The sequence below is a fragment of the Oryx dammah genome, unplaced genomic scaffold (assembly GCF_014754425.2).
Source record: "Oryx dammah isolate SB20612 unplaced genomic scaffold, SCBI_Odam_1.1 HiC_scaffold_27, whole genome shotgun sequence".
NCBI classification, from domain to species: Eukaryota; Metazoa; Chordata; class Mammalia; order Artiodactyla; family Bovidae; genus Oryx; species Oryx dammah.
In genome coordinates, this window is record NW_024070211.1 from 98189580 (window position 1) to 98207167 (window position 17588).

The 17588-nt window shown below is 38.6% G+C and overlaps 1 protein-coding gene across 13 annotated transcripts in view; it reads left to right on the forward strand.

Annotated features, from left to right (window-relative positions):
* The window catches only part of PKP4 (plakophilin 4), a 256672-nt gene that overhangs the window by 130386 nt on the left and 108698 nt on the right, over positions 1–17588 (forward strand). For all 13 annotated transcript variants that reach the window (XM_040229137.1, XM_040229141.1, XM_040229128.1 and 10 more), the window contains one exon: positions 3608–3720. In XM_040229137.1, coding sequence (XP_040085071.1) covers positions 3608–3720 — 113 coding nt within the window. The remainder of the gene's footprint in view (positions 1–3607; positions 3721–17588) is intronic.

Genomic DNA, 17588 nt, shown 5'->3' on the forward strand with positions numbered 1-17588 from the left:
GAAATTGTTTTACTGTTGTAGTTTAAAACATACCTTTATCCTATCCTGGTAACTTTTGGCCATCCCCAAATGAAACCCTCCAGTCCTCAATCTCCAGTAGCCACTGAACTGAGAACTCAAAAGTTATATAATGGGTTGGGAGATATTTTGAGATGCACGGATGGTCCTTTTGTGGCCCAGCTTGGTACAAGCAGCCAGTCTTCCAGAAAAAGAGGTGTATAATAAACAATCTGCAGTGGTATAGAATCCAGCTGCTAGTGCACGGGACTCAGATTGATTCCTGGATCAGGAAGATCCCCTGGAGAAGAAAACAGCAATTCACTCCAGTATTCTCGCCTGGAAAATCCCATGGACAGGGGAACCTGTCAGGCTGCAGTCCATGGAGTCACACAGACTTAGCTCTTATAGTCCTTGGGGTCACAGTGTCAGACATGGCTGAGCAACTGAGCATACACACACACAAAATAATTGAAAGAATGGAAGTGTATCACAAAAGCTATGATGCTATTTAAGGACAAAGACTGTGAAGTAAATGTAATAGTATTTGTCCTTAAAATCAGTGATCTTAGCCTGGTACTGAATATTATGCAATTATTATCTATCTGGTGTTTTGTCGCCAAACACTGATCAGAAGCCTGGGACCTAGGAATTGTTAAATAGAGGTAGGCAGTGTCCCCTCCTTACCCATTATGATCCTGTTTTACCGCATTGTTGGGCCAACAATTCAGTTCAGTCGCTCAGTCATGTCCTGCTCTTTGCAACCCCATGGACTGCAGCACACCAGGCCTCCCTGTCCATCACCAACTCCTGGAGTTTACCCAAACTCATGTCCATTGAGTTGGTGATGCCATCCAACCATCTCATCCTCTGTCGTCCCCTTCTCCTCCCACCTTCAATCTTCCCCAGCATCAGAGTCTTTTCCAATGAGTCAACTCTTCGTATGAGGTGGACAAAGTATTGGAGTTTCAGCTTCAACATCAGGCCTTCCAAAGAACACCCAGGACTGATCTCCTTTAGGATGGACTGGTTGGATCTCCTTGCAGTCCAAGGGACTCTCAAGAGTCTTCTCCAACAACACAGTTCAAAAGCATCAATTCTTCTGTGCTTAGCTTTCTTTATAGTCCAACTCTCACATCCACACATGACCACTGGAAAAACCATAGCCTTCACTAGACAGACCTTTGTTGGCAAAGTAATGTCTCTGCTTTTTAATATGCTGTCTAGGTTGGTCATAACTTTCCTTTTAAGGAGTAAGCATCTTTTAATTTCATGGCTGCAGTCACCATCTGCAGTCATTTTGGAGCCCAGAAAAACAGAGTCACTGTTTTCCCTGTTTACCCATCTATTTGCCATGAAGTGATAGGACCATATGCCATGATCTTCGTTTTCTGAATGTTGAGCTTTAAGCCAACTTTTTCACTCTCCTCTTTCACTTTCATCAAGAGGCTTTTTAGTTCCTCTTCACTTTCTGCCATAAGGGTGGTGTCATCTGCATATCTGAGGTTATTGATATTTCTTCTGGCAATCTTGATTCCAGCTTGTCTTTCTTCCAGCCCAGCATTTCTCATGATGTACTCTGCATAGAAGTTAAATAAGCAGGGTGACAATATACAGCCTTGACGTATTCCTTTTCCTATTTGGAACCAGTCTGTTGTTCCATGTCCAGTTCTAACTGTTGCTTCCTGACCTGCATATAGGTTTCTCAAGAGGCAGGTCAGGTGATCTGGGATTCCCATCTCTTTCAGAATTTTCCACAGTTTATTGTGATCCACATAGTCAAAGGCTTTGGCATAGTCCATAAAGCAGAAGTAGATGTTTTTCTGGAACTCTCGTGCTTTTTCGATGATCCAGCAGATGTTGGCAATTTGATCTCTGGTTCCTCTGCCTTTTTTAAATCCACCTTGAACATCTGGAAGTTCACGGTTCACTTACTGCTGAAGCCTGGCTTGAAGAATTTTGAGCATTACTTTGCTAGTGTGTGAGATGAGTGCAATTGTGCGGTAGTTTGAGCATTCTTTGGCATTGCCTTTCTTTGGGATTGGAATGAAAACTGACCTTTTCCAATCCTGTGGCCACTGCTGAGTTTTCCAGATTTGCTGGCATATTGAGTGCAGCACTTTCACAGCATCATCTTTTAGGATTTGAAATAGCTTAACTGGCATTCCATCACCTCTACTAGCTTTGTTCATAGTGATGCTCCTAAGGCCCTCTTGACTTCACATTCCAGGATGTCTGGCTCTAGGTGAGTGATCACACAATCGTGATTATCTGGGTCATGAAGATCTTTTTTGTACAGTTCTTCTGTGTATAGTTCTTGTGTGTAACAACTGTTATTACTGCTGTATATTCTCCCACACCAACTGGGCTCGTTAGAAAAGGACTGTCAATATCAGAAAGCAGTAAGAGTTCACGGACTGTTTTCTTAAGAATGATTCTAAGAATAGTTTGTAGAATTTGCTCAGCCAGTGCTGTCAAGTAGGTGTACCTTTGCCTAATCTCACAGGGAGTTAATTCACTTTGCAATTGAATTGTATTTTACTGTCATAGATAGTATGTTGTCAATAATATTATTATTAACAGAACTAAGGTAGTTCTCTGTCTGATTAGTTCCTTTGCTTAAGGTGCATCTCCCTGGTATTTTGAACCAGTAGTCAGTGTCCAATTAAACCACTTACAGTTCAGCATTTGCTTTGAGTAGACTTGTAAGGAGTTAATATGGCACAGGGGAGCTTGAGGTGTTATTGGAGATGTTATTTGTGGCCTAAACCCTTTAGAGTGTGCATGATTTATAGATATTTTATAGCATGGTGTGCTTTCTATATATTAAAATCCTGTTAAGAGAACAATGAGATAAGTACAAATAATGTTAAAGCATTTCTCCTAGAATAGAATACTTGCCTTCGTGATACATCATAGTATGAAAAATATAATTTCTTTAGACAAGCTTCCATCTTTTTAATACAATTTTAAGTTCTATATTATGACTCAGATTTTTTCTCTTGTCCCTTCATACAGTGACACATGAACGCATTTGTGACAATAGGAAAAGAGTGTTTGTGTTATAGATAAATATAGCAAGACTTTTTGTGGGATTGTAATGATTTTTTTTTTCTTAACAATAGAAAGGTTTTGTATCTAATACTGTCAAGCGAGTCTCATCACAGGAATTTACTTTTTTTTAGTGCTGAGCTAACATACAGTGTGAGAGATGAAAATGTTAGCTGTTGAGGATAAAGAGAGTATTTATATTGGTTGGTGTGCCTCTAATGTAAGGACTCTGCAACCCTTACGTTATATCCCTGTGGCATAAGTACTATTTGAAGACCTCAATTAGAACCAAAGGGGAAAAAAAAGGCCAAATAAGGATTTACATATTTTCAGTTTCAAACAAAGACTGAAATTCTAGTGCCTTTAAGTCTGTTTGTAAGAGCTTCAAATCAGTAGGTTGTTTAGGCCCACAGTTCCATCTAAAACCCTCCTCTTGTAAGGCCACACTATAGTGTTATGTTTTGGGCATGTTCCTGTGTTTCTTGTGACATACATGAATTCATGTATCTGCCTGAGCAAACCTGGTGCTTTATGTTCCTTTTATTTCCTTGAATCACAGGAGCTTCAGTTTCAGCGACTCACCCGAGAACTGGAGGTGGAAAGGCAGATTGTTGCCAGTCAGCTAGAAAGATGTAGGCTTGGAGCAGAATCACCAAGCATCGCCAGCACCAGGTATAGGGCCAATGGCTCTATCTTTTTTTTTTCTTTTTAGTTTGCAAGCTTTTTTTTTTTTTTTTAATATAAATTTGTTTATTTTAATTGGAGGCTAATTACCTTACAATATTGTATTGGTTTTGCCATACATCAACATGAATCCGCCACGGGTGTACACGTGCTCGAGGCTGGTGCGCTGGGATGACCCAGAGGGATGGTATGGGGAGGGAGGTGGGAGGGGTGTTCAGGACGGGGAACACGTGTACACCGTGGCTCTATCTTTTTAAATGCCTTTATCTTCTTAACTGCCTTCAAGTCACAGGCCATATTAATTGTCCTAGATGCAGCAAGTGATGCTTTTACTGTTGTCACTGTTAACTTGTCTTCCTAAAATTGATACCAAAAATGTCAATTTATTCTAATTTTGAGAAACCTCTTGTGATATTGATTATCCTTCAGTTTTGTGCTTGAAGTGTTTTATATGGCACTGGTACGGTTCTCTAGCAAAAGCCACTAAGCTGCCTTTAGAAATTTGATGTATTATATGTAGACAAAGTTAATGAATGGTTTTAACAATTAATTGCTAATTATTTGGTAAAGCTAATTGATTTTGGAAACCTGATATTGGTTTTTTGTTTTTTTTCTTTTTAACTAAGAAGTATTTCCAAGTAATAGCATTTAGCTAGCTTTGAAAAATGCCTTCATTTACCTTGAGTTTTCTAGAACTCTGTAAAAATACTATATGATATGATTACTATTTGAGATAATTGTATATTCAAATCAGCACAAAACCAATATATTACTGGACCAAAAAAACATTTAATCACAAGTATTGTTTTATATTTAAATAACCTGTTATGCTATTTTAAAACATCATTAGAATATGAATTACTGCTGCAACTCCAACTGGTGAATCATTGTTTATCCAATCTGTGGGTTTCTTTCTTAGTATTTACATATTCCAAGAAAGCCTACTATGCAATACTTCTGTTGCTTGCATTTTTAAGCTTAGTTTGTTTATTACTAAGTAGGTGTGTGCTCGTAGTAACTTGTCTCTCAGTTGTTTCTAACATCATAATTGTTGTACTTCTCTGTATCTCCTATTATTCATAGCCAAAAAATCCTTCTTGGTGAGTAGAATGCTGTTTGTAGCTGATTGCTATCCATTTTAAATTACTAAACAGATAAATTGTATTCTCATGAATTTTTTCATCTTTGATCCTTAACAGTTATGCACATACGAATGTTTAGTACAGCATGAAGCATGCAAATAAGATAAAGGAAACTTTAAACACAGATATCAAATAATGTGAACATTTTAAAAACATCAGTTTTTATAGGATGAGAAATTATAAGCAAGGTATAAAATTATAAATCAAAATTTCTAACTTACATATAACTCAATTAGATAATTTATTAAGAAAGTTAAAATTGTCAAAACAAAATTTTGTTTTAATTTTACCTATTTTTTTAAGGTTATCTGTATCTTTAGCACAAAAAAGAGCAGTTCACAAGCTCAGTAATGTAGTGTTGAACATTTCCAAAAAGTATGAACCAACAGATTTTTTTCAAATATAATTTATACTATTAGAAAAATTAAATCAATATTTAAAGAATTCAGTTAAGATGTTTATTCTGACAATTTAGACAACTAAAATGAACATAAAAGTTTCTCAGTAAGCTCCTAGAAATACTTGATATTCAATAATACAGGTCAATAACTGGAGGAAATAGTAAAGGAGCAAAGAAAATCCTCAGGTTCTAGAAATACAGAACCAGAAGCCAGGGTCATGAGTATTTGAGCTGCCAGTGCAAGAGGCCTGGGCATAGTCAAGCCCCCAACAAAGCACTAGAGTCTTCGGTTTAATACTCCTTTAGGGACCAAAGAGTGAGGCCTTGTGTGCTCGTGTTGGTACACTTGAACTTGGAAACATAAGCCATGGCCCTCAAATACACTCTTGGACAACCCCAGGCTTGTACCCCTGTGAATTTAGAGTCCAAATGTAACCATATGCATTGTTTAAGAATCTCCAGCTGAGAAACTAATATCACCAAAGATGAGCTCACAATCAAATAATTAAAGACTCAAGTAAAAAAATAAACTCAACCATCAGAAGAATCAGTAAGCCAGAGAGTAGGACTTAAAACTAAACTTAATATCATAGGAAAAAGTCTGATAGGTATGCACAGGAAGACAAATACAGATGCTTATTGTAACATTTGCAAAGTAAAAGCTTAGAATCAGGATAGATATGAGAAATAAACTGTCAATCAGTTCAGTTCAGTCCAGTCGCTCAGTCGTCTCCGATTCTTTGCGACCCCATGAATCGCAGCACGCCAGGCCTCCCCGTCCATCAGCAACTCCCGGAGTCCAGCCAGACCCATGTCCATCGAGTCGGTGATGCCATCCAGCCATCTCATCCTCTGTCGGCCCCTTCTCCTCCTGCTCCCAATCCCTCCCAGCATCAGGGTCTTTTCCAATGAGTCAACTCTTCACATGATGTGGCCAAAGTATTGGAGTTTCAGCCTCAGCATCAGTCCTTCCAATGAACACGCAGGACTGGTCTCCTTTAGGATGGACTGGTTGGATCTCCTTGCAGTCCAAGGGACTCTCAAGAGTCTTCTCCAACATCACAGTTCAAAAGCATCAATTCTTCGGCACTCAGCTTTCTTCACAGTCCAACTCTCACAGCCATACATGACCACTGGAAAAACCATAGCCTTCACTAGACGGACCTTAGTCGGCAAAGTAATGTCTCTGCTTTTGAATATGCTATCTAGGTTGGTCATAACTTTCCTTCCAAGGAGTAAGCGTCTTTTAATTTCATGGTTGCAATCACCATCTGCACCATTTCTGGAGCCCCCCAAAATAAAGTCTGACACTGTTTCCACTGTTTCTCCATCTATTTGCCATGAAGAGATGGAACCATATGCCATGATCTTTGTTTTCTTAATGTTGAGCTTTAAGCCAATTTTTTCACTCCTCTTTCACTTTCATCAAGAGGCCTTTTAGTTCCTCTTCACTTTCTGCCATAAGGGTGGTGTCATCTGCATATCTAAGGTTAGTGATATTTATCCCGGCAATCTTGATTCCAGCTTGTGCTTCTTCCAGCCCAGCATTTCTCATGATGTACTCTGCATAGAAGTTAAATAAGCAGGGTGACAATATACAGCCCTGACGTACTCCTTTTCCTATTTGGAACCAGTCTGTTGTTCCATGTCCAGTTCTAACTGTTGCTTCCCGACCTGCATATAGGTTTCTCAAGAGGCAGGTCAGGTGGTCTGGGATTCCCATTTCTTTGAGAATTTTCCACAGTTTATTGTGATCCACACAGTCAAAGGCTTTGGCATAGTCAATAAAGCAGAAATAGATGTTTTTTCTGGAACTCTCTTGCTTTTTTGATGATCCAGCGGATGTTGGCAATTTGCTGGTTCCTCTGCCTTTTCTAAAACCAGCTTGAGGTCTGGAAGTTCACTGTGAATAAGTAAACTCAAGAGCCATTAAAATGAAATAACTACATGTGTCAACATAGACATCTTTGCAAAACAGACATTTGAGTGAAAACTACAAGTTACAAAAGAATAGATATGAGGTTATCCTTATGAACATTTAAAAATATATGTGATACTGAATATAAATAGTGTTTAATATTATTTATACATCAGTGCATCTCTAGTAGAATTATAAAAAATATATCAAGATGATACCAATTTAAGATAGTGGTACCTCTAGGGAGGACGGGAAGGAGGGAACTATTAGGAATTCAGCCTTAGCCAAATCTGTAACATTTTATTCAAGATTGCCATCTGAAATAAACATAACAAAAATATTAATATTGGTTAAACAAGGGGATTATTGGTACATGCATGGTGATTAGATACTTTTCTGTACTAAAAGTTTTAAAATATTAACTAGATTTAGGGTTATATAGTTTGAATTGGGTTATTCCACAAGTTTCTTAGAAATTGGTTAGTAAAATCATGTTAGTGATTTGTGGCTTTGTGTCTGATTCTCAGTGCCCAGCTTGGTGCCTGGCATGGCACTGGAGCTCAGCCGGAGAATGTTGGGTGAATGAGTGGGTCCTGCAGAAATGGGAGCCTGGCTGACCCAAGAAAGAGGGGAGGTATGCACAGAAGTGTGTGTCACACTGCGGTATTGGAGGCCCACAAGGCACGGTAGTATCTAGGATGTGTCCTAAAAGTACCTCATGTCTTTTGAAATTGGAAGAGTAAAGCTGGCCTTTGATTCTGGAGAACTGGGAACCCGTGAAGATGAGTATCACCTTCCATTAGGTGTGTAAAGTAGACGTGTTGAAACATATTGTTGTAGCTGGAGGCAGTTGTTCTGATAGTGTAGGGTGAGGTCAGAGTGAAGAGAGGCCAGGCAGCGGAACAGGAATCTGTTATGGAACCTTAGGGGTTGAGAAGAAAGTGGGTTTCTTTATTCTTTGAATTCTGCTTGGAATGATAACTGACCCACTTTGATGGTCCTGGTCCCATCTCAGTTGGATTCTTATGTATTCTTGATATCCCCAACGAAGTGCTAATCAACTCTTAGAACCTTTCCCGTATTTCTCCAGGGTAGTCACCTCTTCATCTAAACTCTTATAACTGTTCTTTTGTGCATGTGTTAGCCTCCTATGAGGTGGTAAGGCCCACCCCAGCCCCCACCCCCACAGCCCTGGCACCCTGCTAAGTGTTCATTGAATGAATAATGTTATTTAATGAAGCTCAGTTTGGTTTAAGTTCCTCAGGTAAGCGTGCTTTACTGTTGGTCACTTACTTGATATTCCCCCCTTCTCATATCTGCGTTCTGCTCGCCTTTCAGTGTGATTTTTGGTGGACCTTTAGGAAGACTTTTGACACAATTACTTTGCCCAGCTTTAACACTGGCAAGAGCCATTTAGAAAATAGTGTCGGTGAAGGGAGATAGGCTCTTACTGTATCACTTGAGAGATCCCCCTTTTGTCTGCCAGTCCCCACCAACAGTCTCAGAACCAGAATCTAAAGATAAAGAAAATGGCTCTCAGACCCAAACCCTCTTTCCTGTCAGCCATTTCTGATTTGCTCAAAGGACCTTAAAAGTGCCATCACTGCTTCCAGCCAGGAAACTTCCTTTCAGGATTCAGGTCCTTCTTACTTAGAAGTGAGGAGGATGGAGGCTTTCAACAGGATGGCGGATTTGAAAACCAGTTGTCTTCCACATTGTTTGATTTAGATCCTGTGTCAGAGTTTGTAAGGTAATCTGTAAGATTTTATTTTTCCAAGTCCAGATATGATCTAACAGGGTAACAAAAAGCATACTTCGATTTCCTTTTTCAGTTGTCTGAAGTTCTTGCATATTGGCCTCATCATGTGAACAAGAAGGAGGCAGGGGCATGAGGGCCTATCGAATGAGTGAGTGAGTATAAGTTGCTCAGTCATGTCCGACTCTGAGACCCTATGGACTGTAGTCCATGCAATTCTCCAGGCCAGAATACTGGAGTGGGTAGCCTTTCCCTTCTGCAGGGGATCTTCCCAACCCAGGGATCAAACCCAGGTCTCCTGCATTGCAGGTATCGGATTATTTACCAGCTGAGCCACAAGGGAAGTCCAAGAATACTGAAGTGGGTAGCCTATCCCTTCTCCAGTGGATCTTCCTGACCCAGGAATCAAACTGGGGTCTCCTGCATTACAGGCTGATTCTTTACCAACTGAGCTACGAAGGAAGCCCCGCCTATTGAATAAATGACTCTAATATTGTGCTCGGTAATATACTGTGGAGCCCTCTCCCACATGGCTGTAACAACAAGCGATTTGGTTTCCTCGCACTTGTAGTACCAAAGATGAATTTTGAACCCTGCCATGGCGTCTCCATTTTATAGTAGGGAAACTGGACCTTTGTATGTGGTTATTTAGGAAGTATCCTAAAAAGTGAGATAGACAGCTGCCTTTGGCAGTTCTCTTGCAATAAGCCTTGCTGAGAATGTTAGAAAACTCTTAATGATTATCAATGATTGCTAGGTTTTCTATTAATGACTGTTTGGAAGTAGTAGTCTTCTAAACAAGGTTAGTAATAAAAATTCCCATTTCCAATATGACTTTTCATTTGTTTTATTTACTACAAAAAAAATTAGTAACACTAGTAGTAACATCAGCAATATCAATATACAATCATCCTTAATCTGGAATTAATGGTGCTTATATCCGAAGATGATATATCAGACCAAAAATAATCACTGCAAATTGAGAAATCTTGAAGGGGAGATACAGGGTTAGTTAATAGAGAAGTTAAGAGACTTTCTGCCTTTGCACCAAGTATGCTATAATTACCTGTGTATGTAACAGTTATATATTTTAATATTTCACCTGATCAATGATAGGCTATAGAATAGTAAGCAAATTATACCTTTTTGGCATTTATACTGAGTATAATATAGTTATTTATATATTTAATCTTTTTTCTCATTTAAAGTGGGCCTTGGAATCAGTTAATAGAGAAGATAGCAATTTTCCACATTTGCCTTGCATATATACTATAGTTATCTATGTATCCAGCATTTTACCTTATAGAAAGTAGGCTATGGAATCTGTTTATTTTCTGCATTTATAGTGAGTACAATATAGTTATCTATGTACTACTCAATATTTTACCTCTATGTATTTGACACTTTTGGAAAATTCAAAAACCAACAATGGATGAGGGAATTAGGGCAAAGATGAAAACTAGAAAAATAAGATGAAGAAAAGGTTAAAATAGTATACAAAATGTTTCTTATTAGTATACCATGCACTGGCTCAAAGTAGAGAGCCACTTTGACTCTGTCCTGGTTACCAGGCTAAAGAAAGAAACGTCAATGAATTACGTGATTTCAAGTGTATGGAAGATAAACACAAACCAGGTTGCTCAGGAGGATTTACTGTTCCCGGGGCTGAGACTTGAGAGGATTCTCTTGTGTGTTACTATTTGACCTCTGTATGATGAGGCAGGCAGCATGCCTGGTATTTTCTCTCTGAATTACAATACAGTATCAGGCTCATAGGGTTCTTCCTTTGGTTGCTAAAGAGTTTATGAATGGATAGGGAAGCAACTTAGCTAAAGTAATTCTCCAAGAGATCAACTCTGTCACTCCAGTTTGGTTGGGGAATGATACTCAGCATATGTAGATGGAGGGGTCAGTTTCATGTCCTGCACGCAGGCAGCCTGCCACGGCGAGGTTCTGTCTGCAGAGCCTCTTAGGGTCACGGGTGGCCTTGGATTCCAAACTGTGAGAGGTCCATGTTGCGGGTCACTGTGCAGGTGCATGGTGCTCACGCCTTAGCAGCGGAAATGGCCCTCGGGGAACGCTGAGGTATGTACAGCGCGTCTCAGGAGAATCACAGCACAGGCACCCCGGAGGAAAACTATGCCCTTTACAGTTTCTGCTTCCCAGGGGCTGAGCAACCACCTTCAAATCCAAAGTTTCATGAATGTAGCATTGATTCTTTTTCTCTTTGCAGTATCATCAGTCGGGTGTTTTTCTCACCTCAGCCGATTTAGCAAGGGAACTTAGACTTACTCTGCCTACGTACACTTCCAAGGGCATAGAGGGGGACAAGGGTGTCCAAAGCTACATTCTTTTTAACTGACTGTGGAGTTACTTAGCCAGGTTGTAAAGTTCAAGAAAATATAAAGAGAAAAATCCTTAATTTTACCATTCAGACATAACCACTTTTTTAGATCAAGTTTACTGAAGTGTAATTTACTTACAGTAAAATTTACCCTTGGTAGCATATGGTTCTATGGTTTTTGGCAATTTGTCGTTTAGTTGCATAACCACCATCATGATCAATATATAAAATGTTAACCCTTCAAAAGAGGCATCCACTTCTAAAAATCTGCTGCATTTCATTCTCTGCAAGAAAAGTTTGAGATAGTTCCCTCTAGCTAACTTTTTGTCTTATTCCCAGAGCCCCACTTTGATATGCCACTTCTAAGTTTCAGTGGCTCCCACCAGCCTGAGGAGTTCTCAGGGAGACAAGTGCTTGGAGCTGCACCTAAAGGATGCTAATTTAGCAGTAGTTAGAGATGACTACAGCCTTGTCATGGCAAGCTGCACTCGGGGTAGAGGACTTGGCCAGGGGAACTACTGCAAGGTACATGCAGCCTTCCAGTATTCAGGTTATGGTCTGTATTGCATGTTTTATCCAAGCAGATAAATTACGCTAGTGGTCAGCTTGCTGAGTAACAAAATTGTGAAAGGAGAAGAAAATATAGTTCAAAATGAAAAGTCAGTAAATATGATCTCACAATTCAAGAAATTATCTCTGAGATTTTATAGTACACAATTCCAAAACTATTTCTAATAGTAGTCTTAGAATCTTAGCAATGCCCAGAAACGGAAATTTCACTTCTCATTTACTTCTTGATAAAGAGAAAATTTATTTCTTTGGGACACGCTGATTCCACATATTTTACCATCTAAGTAAATCATAGCTTGCCTGCTCCTTAAGATGAAGCACTAAATTTTCATTTATATTGAAGTCAAAAAGACATAGTTTAAAAAGTACATATTTTATTAATTGTGGAAAATACTAATGACAACTTTTGAAATTAAAGCTTAGTTTTAAATTGCTGCTTTGATTTTATTTATTTTTTTGCACATTGTTCTAAAATTTGTTTTTGTCAGTTGGATGCAGTTGGCTCCTTAGCATTCTCTTTCTTTAACTGACTGCCGTTGGTGTTGGGAAGTTACTCTAGACCCTGAAAAAAACTCCTGTCCATATCTATCAACTGAATGAGGAGGGAAATGGGTGGCATTATTGAAATTAGAAAACTTCCCTCTCATCCTAAGATTATCTCTCCCTTTTGAGTTAGTTAAAGCTTTGCTAGAATAGAATTCTTTATGGTTTCAAAAAGGTCATACAATCTTGACAAATAGTTTTCTTACCACCATTTAAGAAAAGGACTCTGTTATTTTTTCATGAAAAGATTTGATTCCCCACTGCCATTTAGACTTTTTTTTTAATACTTTATAGGATCATCTGCTAGTGCCCATGAGGCTTCTATTGATACTATTAAAAATTCTAAAAATGCCTTAGGGCTGACAGTCGCAGAAAAGGCTCTTTCATGGGTCAGGTCTTTTCTTCAGCAAACATTTTTAAGTCATTGTGAAATACACTTGCTCAAATGGAGAGTCTTTGAAAAGACTGAATGCTTATGGTTTGACAGCTTATTACTTATTTAACATACCTCTTGAGGAAGATGCTTGATAAAGTTTTGTCCCTTTGACCTTCAGTACTCTTACTGAAAGCCAAAACCTGGATTTTTTTATAATAGTAATTTTATTGAGATATATTTCATATATCATAAACTTGACACTTTTAGCTGTATGAATACCTTCAGTAATTTTTAGTATATTCACAGAGCTGTGCAGTCATCACCACTGTCTAATTTAAGAACATTTTCACCATTCCAAAAAGAAACCCCGCTACCCATTAGCACACTTCCCTGGTGGTTCGATGGTGAAGAATATGCCTGCAATGTGGGACACACAGGTTCAATCCATGAGTTGGAGATCCCCTGGAGAAGGGAATGGCAATGCACTCTGGCATTCTTGCCTGGCGAATGCTATGGACAGAAGCCTGGCAGGCTACAGTCCATGGGGTCCCAAAGAATCAGACATGACTGAGCTACTTACACACACACACACACTCATTGACACTCCTTTCCTATTCTTCCTCCCCCCTAGCCCTAGGAACCAATAATCTATTTTCTGTCTCTATGGGTTTGCCTATTCTGGACGTTTCCTATATGTGACATCATATGATATATAGCCTTTTGTAACTGGCTTCTTTCACTTACCATGGTAATTTCAAGGTTCATCCATGTTTTAAATATCAGTTCTTTATCCCTTTTTATCTCCAAATAATATTTTACTATATGGATATACCATATGTACATATATGGATTACTAGCTGGATTTAGAAAAGGCAGAGGAACCAGAGATCAACTTGCCAATATCTGGTGGATCGTAGAAAAAGCAAGGAAATTCCAAAAAGAAACATCTATTTCTGCTTTATTGACTATATTAAAGCCTTTGACTATGTGGATCACAACAAGCTGGAAAATGTTTAAAGAATTGGGAATACCAGGCCACAATTACCTGTCTTCCTGAGAAACCTGTATACAGGTCAAGAAGGAGCAGCTAGAATCTGACATAGGACAACAGACTGGTCCAAAATTGGGAAAAGAGTACATTAAAGCTGTATATTGTCACCTTGCTTTTTTAACTTCTATACAGAGTACATCATGCAAAATCCTGGGCTGGATGACTCACAAGCTAGAATCAAGATTGCCAAGAGAAATATCAACAGCCTCAAATATACAAATAACAGATGATACCTCCTTAATGGCAGAAAGTGAAGAGGAACTAAAGAGCCTCTTGATGAAGGTGAAAGAGGAGAGTGAAAAAGCTGACTTAAAACTCAACATTCAAAAACCAAGATCATGGCATCAGGTCCCATCAGTTCAGTTCAGTTTAGTTCAGTCGCTCAGTCATGCCTGATTCTTTGCAACCCCGTGGACTGCAGCACGCCAGGCTTCCCTGTCTATCACCAACTCCCAGAGCCTACTCAAACTCATGTGCATCATGTCGGTGATATCGTCCAGCCATCTCATCCTCTGTCATCCCCTTCTCCTCCCACCTTCAGTCTTTCCCACCATCAGGGTCTTTTCCAGTGAATCGGTTCTTTGCATCAGGTGGCCCAAGTATTGGAGTTTCATCTTCAGCATCAGTCCTTCCAATGAATATTCAGTTCCTATCACTTCATGGCAAACAGATGGAAAAAAAATGGAAACAGTGACAGATTTTATTTTCTTGGGTTCCAAAATCACTGTAGATGATGACTACAGCCACAAAATTAAAAGATGCTTGCCCCTTGATAGAAAAGCTATGACAAACCTGGACAGAGTATTAAAAAGCAGAGACATCACTTTGCCAACAAAGGTCCATATAGTCAAAGCTATGATTTTTCCAGTAGTTGAGGCTGGATGTGAGAGTTGGACCATAAAGAAGGCTAAGCACTGAAGAACTGATGGTTTTGAACTGTGGTGCTGGAAAAGACTCTTGAGAGTCCCTTGGACAGTAAGGAGAGCAAGCCAGTCAAACCTAAAGGAAATCAGTCCTGATTGTTCATTGGAAGGACTGATGCTGAAGCTGAAGCTCCAATACTTTGGCCACCTGATGCAAAGAGCCAGCTCTTTGGAAAAGACTCTGATGCTGGGGAATATTGAGGGCAAGAGAAGAAGGGGGTGACAGAGGGATGATACGGTTGGATGATATCATCAACTCAATGGACGTGAGTTTGAGCAAACTCAGGGAGATAGTGAAGGACAGGGAAGTCGGGCATGCTGTCCATGAGGTTGCAAAGAGTCAGACACGACTTAGTGACTGAACAACAACATGGATATACTACATTTTGTTTATTCTTTTATCACCTAATGGGTTTTTTTTTTATTGTTTCCAGGCTTTTTAGCAACCGAGAATAATGCTGTGTCTCAGGTTTTAGGAGGAGAACATCCCAAGGGTTCTGCTCCCGGAATTCTTTCTTTGGCATCAGGGAGAGACAAAGAGAGTAGTCAAGATTCCCCTCTGAGCCTCTCTATCTAAGCCTCTATCTGAGCCTCTCCTACTCCCTCCAAAGGACTTACCTACTTTTCTCTCTCCTTTGCTCTGTTATGATAAACCGTTGGATGTTGCTGAGTTAACTGAGTTAGTTTTAAGCGTGTAGTATGTAAGCTGTTTGGGAGTTCTCTGACATTCATCAATCAGCATGTAGTTCACCATATTTTCTTTCTTCGCCTTGTGTTTGGTCACTGGTGACTCTTAATGGTCAAACAAATAAAAGCTTTTTATGTTGACTTAAAATTCAGACTAAATGAAGAATAAACTGTTTGATATTTGAATGTAATTATCAGAAACCCTCTTCGAGATCGCTGTAGTGAATATTTAATAAATGGATGCTCTTCTTAACAAATTTAGTAACAGGGTATGTTTATGATTCAACTCTCCTGTGTTAACACAGTAAAAGATACAAATGAGTTTGTGGCTGACTACAGCTCTATATAAGCCCTTTTCTGGAGCAAATTACTCAAGCACAGTTCTTTCAAAAGGCCTTTTAATTGATACTTCACAATGCCATTGTGATCATAAGCCAGTTTCATCTGGAACATACAGATCCAAGTGGCAACTATCTCTGTACATTTGAATTAAACTCCATAAACTAAGTCTTATGTAGGGCATGTGGAGAAGGAAATGGCAACCCACTCCAGTATTCTTGCCTGGAGAATCCTGTGGACAGAGGAGCCTGGTGAGCTGCTGTCCATAGGGTTGCACAGAGTCGGACATGACTGAGGCAACTTAGTATAGCATGTAGGACATGAATTCAAGGTACTTCTACCACTGTTCCATTAAGATGACCTATTTTAATCTAAGAAACGTGACCACGTAGAATTTGGATTTTAAGCCAAGTAATAGTATCATAAATATTAGAATCTTTTATGGACCTGAAACGTTAAACAACAAAATGCTGTAATCATAGTGAATAAATATTTCAAAATGAATTAGTTATTGCTTAAACTGAGCATTTTAAAATGTTAAGTTGGTTATATGGTTAGAAGGAGCCACAAGAAGAGATCAAGTTTATAGTTGGCATCAGTTTCAGATTAAGACTATTTTAATACATTTGGTTAAGTACAGAAGCAGCCCAGGTGTATCAACTTTCCTAATTAATGAAGAGGAAAATACTTTTTAAAATTCAGAAGCCCATGCATCTAAAATATAGGTACCATTCTATTATTTAATTATCTATTAAAGAACTAATTTAATTAAAATAACATCATTTCATTTTCTGTAATTTTTCACAGTTAATTTCTATAATTACAATTCCTAAACTAGGTAACAGTGATGAATTATTGAATCAATACAAGAATTATATTACTAGCCCCCACTCTTAGTCATTAGGTTTTTTTAAACCATGTGTATATATTGATTAAAGTAATTTAAATAGCCATATAGTGTATATCAGGATGCTTTTGGAAAGATTTACTGCCTTATAGGCATTAATATAATAATTACTTTAATTCTGTATTTTCTTACTACTTATTTTGTGTTTTTTAATCTTTATCTTGAGAGATGTGAAAAATACTAAAAATTACAGAGAATGATATAACAAAAATTCAGGTACATTCCAGAATTGAAAAGCATTGATAATTCATCATTTTAGCTTTTTATATAAAAAATATACTGAACATAAAATTCAAGACCTCTTTGTCGCATTCTCCCTTCCCAATAGCCTGGCGTGCTGCGATTCATGGGGTCGCAAAGAGTCGGACACGACTGAGCAACTGAACTGAACTGAAGATATAGTCTTCCTCTGTGAACTTTTATATAACATACACACATCATATACATCCATGTCTATGTTTTGTGTGCTTTTTTGCTGACATACACATATGATATACTCTGTGTGTCATTCATCTTGATTACTCGGTGTTTGAGATCTATTCATATTAGAATGTGTAGATCTAGTTTATTTAACTGCTATTATTTATTTATGTCACAGGATATTAAACTCTCCATTCCCCTATTGAAGAACATTTATATTACATTTTTAAGTATTTATTTTAAGTAGTGCAGTAGTGAACATTTGGAGACGTATGTCCTGTTTTACATATATGAGGTTCTAGAAAAGGCATCATTAGAAGTAGAATACTTGGGACATGATGAATGCATGTTTTCCATTTTTCTAGATCTTGCTGAATTGCTTTCTCAGGTTACCACAACAGTTGCACCCTCTCCAGCAGTATGTGAAAAAGTTCCAGTTTCCCTCTCCTTCTCTCTCTGTTTTTAATCTTTTTTAGCCAA